This window comes from Amblyomma mixtum, chromosome 2, assembly GCF_055824585.1.
Source record: "Amblyomma mixtum isolate Tamu chromosome 2, ASM5582458v1, whole genome shotgun sequence".
NCBI lineage: Eukaryota > Metazoa > Arthropoda > Arachnida > Ixodida > Ixodidae > Amblyomma > Amblyomma mixtum.
Window position 1 is genome coordinate 101,906,305 of NC_143013.1, and position 7,039 is coordinate 101,913,343.

At 44.0% G+C, this 7,039-nt stretch overlaps 1 protein-coding gene across 4 annotated transcripts in view; it reads left to right on the forward strand.

Annotated features, from left to right (window-relative positions):
• LOC149360326 (uncharacterized) overlaps positions 1-6,549 on the forward strand; it is a 54,192-nt gene extending 47,643 nt beyond the window's left edge. For all 4 annotated transcript variants that reach the window (XM_089569243.1, XM_089569245.1, XM_089569244.1 and 1 more), the window contains 3 exons: positions 107-285; positions 1,784-1,891; positions 5,108-6,549. In XM_089569243.1, coding sequence (XP_089425369.1) covers positions 107-285; positions 1,784-1,891; positions 5,108-5,203 — 383 coding nt within the window. In that variant the 3' untranslated portion in view covers positions 5,204-6,549. The remainder of the gene's footprint in view (positions 1-106; positions 286-1,783; positions 1,892-5,107) is intronic.
• Positions 6,550-7,039: the final 490 nt, after the last annotated feature.

Below are 7,039 nucleotides of genomic sequence, written 5' to 3' on the forward strand. Positions count from 1 at the left end.
TTGTGCTGTACAGTGCATTTTAGCGAGGAAGTTCGTATCACTAATATTTTCCTTTACTTGGGAGGGTCTCACCTCTCATGCTGTTGGTGCTGTCGGTTGTTTCCAGCTCCAGTGGAAGCACGGGACAACACCACCAGGTCTCCGCTTTTGCCATCGCCTCCATCTGTGCTTACCCGGGCCAGAGCCAGTCCTCTGGTGCGCTTAGCCCTGAGGCATCGCCTAAGCACTGTGATGGAGTGCTCGGAGGAGTCCGCCTCCTTGAGCATCCTTAGCACCACCGCCATGGTGAGTTGGATGCGGACCTCTTTGCATCATCTTTGTAATGCAGATTAAAGGTGCACTGAAGAGGATTCTGAACATGTCTTTTTGCCACGGGAACTCGATCTACACGTTCCTAGCATTCTTAGAAACTGCGATTTATTGCCCTGTGTGGCCGATTTCCCCAATTAAAACGAATTAACGTCCAGCTCCTGCCTTTTTTTTTAATTCTGCCTCGTACGGTGGGCGGAGTCGACCAACGCGTGGAGTGCCTTTCATCCAGTTCCGTGGCGGCTTGCCGCTCTGCCATCGGCGGAGTAATACGTAGTAGTCCGTAGTAGCAAATAGTCCGCGTGTATTTTCATTTCTTTGGGCTTATTTTGCGGCTATATTATCTGCGAATGAAACTATTTATTCATGGAAACCTAAAAAACAAAATAAAGCGAAAGCAAAGCCTCCACGGAACTGGGTGAAAAGCGCTCCACTTGTTGGTCGACTCCGCCCACCGTACGAGGCAGAATTAAAAAAAAAAAGGCGGGAGCCGGACGTTAATTCGTTTTAATTAGGGAGATCAGCCAAACAGGGCAATAAGTCACTGTTTCTAAGAATGCTCGGAACGTGCACATTGAGTTCCCGCGGCAAAAAGACGAGTTCAGAATCCTCTTCAGTGCACCTTTAAGCGTTAAGCGCTGTACTGTTGAATGAAATTGGTATGACTCAATGCGTCTCCGTACTGCACCTGTTGGTTTAGCTTTTAACTGCATGCAAGGGCCTGCGTGCCTTCTGCCTTCACGGGCCAAATTTTGAGAGTTGTTTGGTAAATATCTTTGGCTTATTGATGCCCGCCGGTCACTGAGATCATGTTTGCATTCTGCAGAAATTGAAAAATCAGGGTCTTTTTTTTTTTTTTACGTGCTCATTTTCCACATGGGAGGGGAACAGTACTAATGCTTTCAGTGTTGCTCAAGTTACCATTACGTGCTCCATGCGCAGACGTTGGAGTTCTTTTCAGCGACCACCCCGCGTTCAGCATGCTGGCTTCGAGAACTGTTGCTGTTACTGCAATTAAGAGGGTTTCAAATTGGGCTGGATGGTAGTTGACATGGTCACACATAATTGCGCTTTTGAAAAAGAATTGGAACACAGGGACGGCACAAACTCTGGTGCACACCAGAGTTTGTGTTGTCCCTGTGTGGTCCAAAGTCTTTTTCAAAAGCGCAATTATGTGTGACCTGTTGCTGCAAGTTATTGAGGATTCAGGCTCATGTCTTCACATTTTGGTCCTTCAGGCTAAGTGAACAGTCTAGATGCCTACTGTGTTTGCATTGAGAGAAATATGTTCCTTGAAGGGCAGCTATTGAACCTGGAAATAAAAAAAAAATGCAAGCCAGCTGCACATATGGGGCGTTTTTTTTTTAGACTTTAGAAAGTGTTGCTGGCTTAGACATGCATTTGTCTTTGTTCAAATGTGTGAACAGGCGAACAAAGGACCTAGGAAAACTGACAGTGCATTCTCCGTGTCCAGGAACCTTTGATGGAGGAGAGTCTTCTCGTTGATGCCAGACAGCCAGCTCTCGTGGACGCGACCTTTGGGGCTTTTACCGCCACCATGGTCTCTCAGCTCGATGGGATCGTAAGTTTTTTTTTCTTTCTTTCTGCGGTCACAGTTGTTGTCGTCGCAGCCAAACGACATCCACTGTAATATAGCCTTAGTTCAAGTAGCCATGCTTCAATTTTTTTTTTCTTTCCTTTCCACCTTGCCATCAGGTTATCTTTTTGCTAGGGACGTGCGAAAATTAAACTTCATGGTTTCATGGACGCACACAGCGTCCGCCAATAGTGTCCGTGGTTCGTGCCCCAAGACAGCACTGACCGTCCCCACCACTCTGTGTTCTTCCTTGTTCTCAGCTATGGCCACAGATCATAGTACAGAACTAATGCATGGCAATATATGCAGTAGATGAAAAGTGCTAATCCATTTATTTGTGAAGTGGAGGCGACTTGGCATTGTTTAGCAGCCGAGCAAAATACCAGGTGTGCAAAGTAGCCATATCCAAAGACTATTCATAAGGTCTGTGGTCAAGTGCTTGGGGATTTCGAGTGCCTCTTATACCCCTGCCACACGGCAAATTTAATGTCATTCCCATCGAATGATGTTCGTTCAAAATGACATTAGTTTGCTGCCACACGAGAAAATATGTCATTCGATGAAAACGACATTAGGTACCGAATGAGTTAACAGAACTCATTTGCCAGCGATCTCCGAGCTAATGTGTTCCCTCGACACCAGAGGCTTGGTGAGAATATACACCAAAAAACATGATTACAAAAACGTCACAAGCACTGTAATATTTCCGCGTCCGTATGATTGTGCGGTCGTTCATTTATGTATATAAAAATTCCAAATAGAATTGGAAAAAAATAACACACTCTCGCTACCAGCCTTGCGTGGATAACATTCACAACATGGCGACGCCTAGCTCGCCCGCTTCGGACCGAATACTGCGTCGCCGCTGCATTTTTCGACGCGATAGCTTGCTCTAAACGGTTGTATTCGCTTTTATTTTGTGCATTCTCATCCCTCTGTAACAATATAGGTTTGAAATTTATCTCAAAAGCGACTAATATTTCAGAATTTCTTGATGCTAGGCTTAACTATGTACGGCGTACACTGTCGTCATAGCAACGACCCCGGGCGAAGTACTTCAACTTTGCACTAGAACCTACATTTTCATTTCATCCAATTGATTTACATTAAAAACAAAACAAAGCCTTTGAATGCATTCATTACTGCCATTAATAAAAGAGAAAAACGCTTTTTCGGCACTCAGTTCAGGAGGTTTGACTTGCTGTCATCTAGATGGCGCCACAGTATGTTATGCTTCTCACGCGCTACGCTAGCCACTCCCAACCACTGTGCTCCCAACTAAAACTGTTGTGACGACGGGCGGCAGTGCGCGGAAGGTGCGCCCGTAGCATGCGCAAAGCTTTTGCGGACGCACAGCTAATACCGTCTAATTTCACCATGGAGAGCATTTCACAAAATGACATCAGCCATTTGCCTGCCGCCGCTGGCTGAGGTTTGGCTTGGCTTGGACTCGTGGTGAATAGCAGTGATCAACATGTTATTGAAATGAGGATGAAGATTTTAAAATCGGTTTCCATTAGCAAAGCAATACTTTTTGCAACATATTGAAGCATACATCGAAATTTTTGTACGCTGTACTCTCTTTCCATCGCAATCGCCATCATTTGCAAATGACATTAGTTTTTGCCGTGTAGCAGCGCGCAGAAAAAATGACATTAAGTCGAACAAATGTCATTCGATGAGAATGACATTAAATTTGTCGTGTGGCAGGGGTATTAGGCTGCAAGGGTGGCTTGTGTTATGAAATTGGCAGGGAAAGGAAATCGTCCATTGCAGTGCATGCAGGATTGTATTGCAGACGCATACTGCAGATACATATTTAACCTGTTCTTAAAATACAAGAGCAGCTTAAAACACTCAAATGAGCATTTTCTTTGAATGAGCCGCCTCAAAAAATCCTTGATGCTGCCGTACAGCGTAAGGCAAAGAGAAATATGGGATTTGCCATTTGTTCGAACCAACAATGGTTGTAACAGGTTGCAATATCGTCTACCATTCCTGCTAAATAGCCTTGAAAAGAGGCATATAGACCCGAGCACCATGACTAGAAAACAGTGGAAAGAATTTCTAATGACAAACGACGGTCTCTTAATTAAAAAAAAATTGTAAATGTTTTCTCTTAATTTGCAGCATACTTGCTTTTGTATTAGGTTTGTATGATTCTTTTGTAGGTCTGTACATCCGGAGTGAAAGTGGTCAATTGGACCAGAAATGCGTTCATCTTTTTTTTTTTGCTCTATATGTTTACAAACATGTTGGCCTGTACGTGGGATACTATTGTACGCGAATACATTTGTCTTGCTTTTGTCGGTAGGATGCAACACATATATGCAAACAATATGTATACAGTTGAACCCCTTTATAAGGAACACGCACCGGGGAGCAGTTTGTGTCTCTTATACGAGAGGTCTCTTATAAGCAGGGTACCATGTTTTCATTTTGTAACCAGCCCGTATTTCGTATTTAGGCACCCTGTGGCTAAAGAATGCAAAAAAGAAGGCCATAGCATGTAGCGAAAGCTTTATTACATCATTTTCAAGAGCACTTACTTGGTGGGCCCCCACACACTTCATGGCCACACCCCACAGCTTTCTCAAATTCTTTTGTTGCTGAAATAATTGTCAGTGTTGGTCTGCTTGAGAGCTGTAATCACACTGTTCGTCATTACTGCTTGTTCCAGCTTGGAAACTAAGCCAAGAGCTTCATGGCCGCTAGGCCAAAGCTGTATGTGTTGGCGAAATAATAATAAATATTGGTTGCGCAAGTATGTGTCCCCTTTTTGTTGTCACAGTGGATGTAACTGCAGTTAATGGACTGATGGTACAGCACCCGAAGCTAAATGTCTGTTACAAGCGAGATTCAGTACCAAAATTCAAGGATAACTTGTCCTTTACAACCGGTTTTCTCCTATATCCGGTGTCTGTTACAAAAGAGGTCCGATTAAGGACACATATAGGCTAGCCAAGCTTGTTGGTGCATAGTGTCTTATACCCGACTGTCTGTTACATCTGTGTCTCTTATAACGGGGTTCAACCTTCGTGCTGCCAATCAAACGGGCGAGTGCCTCGTCAAGCTGTTTTCTGCAGCTTTTTTGCTCTTGTCCCAGCATTCCTTTGTTATACGCGGAGGAATGCTGAGTAAAGATTTGATTTGATTTGACATTGCCTTCATCATGTCGTGCACTTTCCTCTCTCTTTGCAGGGGGAAGAGCTGCGTGATGACCCCATGTCAGACTCCCTGGCTTCATTCATAGAGAACGAAAGGATGATCATGGCAGAATTCGACGATTCTGCCTGAACCAACGAATGCAGCTGTCAGCAACAGTTGGGGGACTTGGTGCAGTTTTTTGCAGTGGGGGTGGCTACTAGTGTTAGCTGTGTTTTTAGTGCTTTTAGTGTTTTTAGTTGGCTGAGCAAAATTTCCGGCCTTGTGGTTGAGCCTTTTTTTTTTTGGCCATTGTTTTTAGCTCTTTTAAAGATTAGGATTTTAACGATTAACTTGTGCCTTGTTATGGCATCTAAAAAATCAAGTTTGGCCACTCTCTTTGCATGGCTGCAATGGATGGCGTATTAAAAAAAGGGGCCAACAAAAAACAATTTGCCCACACATGGTTTGCAAAACGTTGGGAGCATTGCCCCTGTCTGGTCACAAGCTAGTGCTGTTCCTTCCAACATACTAAGAACGCTAGGAGTAGGCTAAGCCCTGGATGCTGAAGCCACTAGGCCTGCTCCCCAGTGTCACCGGGTACCCACCGGTGGTACAATGGGTACCAGCTTTCCCCTGGTCTGGTGCTCAACTCATTTAGGGTGAAATGCTTGGGAAATGGGTCTTTGACCTCAACTTGAGCAATCGAAAATGCCTTGTGCCATGGCGCTCTTTGGCCGCAGATGGCCTTGCACAATTAAAAATTCTTCATCAGGTTAAGCCCTGGAAACAATGTTATTCATGGTTGCCTTTACTTGTCATAGAAGAAAATAAGTTGAAGGGAAGGTCTATCAATCTTTCATGCATGCCGTTGTCTCAACACCAACAGAGAACGGAAATTTTATAAAAAATCTGTTTCCCAAGTTTCAGTGGTATACCTCTTGTACTAGGTTGGGCGCTTCCCATGCTAGGCTGCTACTTGTTACATTGTAGCCCTTGGCATGAGATTTTTTTAAACGTTCGTGTCGATACCACTTTGATGCATTTTGGATGGATTTTCTGTGGCTATGCTGGCACCTATATTGCTCTTCCAGTTTTTTTAGTGAGGTTCCACAACCTTTATTTTTTTTTTTTTTCAGTCATGTAGTGCATTTGAGTCCTGAGCGTTCGTGCCAGCTGGTAGGGCCACCGTTTTTTGCCCAGACTCCAGTGTATAGTTCACAAGTAAATGTGTGCAGTTTGCTGCTCCTTTGTGCTGTAAGTTAGCATCCTGTATCAGGAACTGTGGCCCAGAAAAAAAACGTGGGTGTTAGTGTTCAGAACTATGCAATTTCCTAGACATGAGTACATGAGTATGTGGCCTACAGCTCATAGTAAAGTGGTTTCGTTCAAGTATGTTCGCTGGCCCATGGTCACAATTTACAGGTGATGTGAAGCAAAATTTTTTTTACAGAAGAATCTTGCTTTATGTCATTTTAGTATTTTTGGTATGCACTGTATATAGTTACTTCGTCATTGTATTTGAATAAATGTTTATTCACTAATGTTTATTGAGTCGTCATTCATTTTATATTTTGATGTTTAAAATCTTGTAAATGTTTCTCTTTTGTGTATATTCAATGCATGCTCTTTTTGCTTTACTACTCTTTTGTTAGTTTATTTATCTGCTGCTGCCCCACCGCGGTGGCTCAGTGGTTATGTCGCTCGGCTTCTGGCTGGAAAGACGCGGGTTCAATCCCGGCCGCGGCAACCGAATTTCGATGGAGGCGAAATTCTGGAGGCCCGTGTACTGTGCGATCTCAGTGCATGATAAAGAACCCCAGGCGGTCGAAATTTCCGGAGCCCTCCACTACGGCGTCCCTCATAGCGTGAGTTGCTTTGGGACGTTAAACCCCAATAAACCAATTTATCTGCTGCTGTTTCACTTTCTCAATTGAGGGTCCCATCTCACTGACTCTGGGACCCTCAACTGTAGTTTTGGATCTTTGT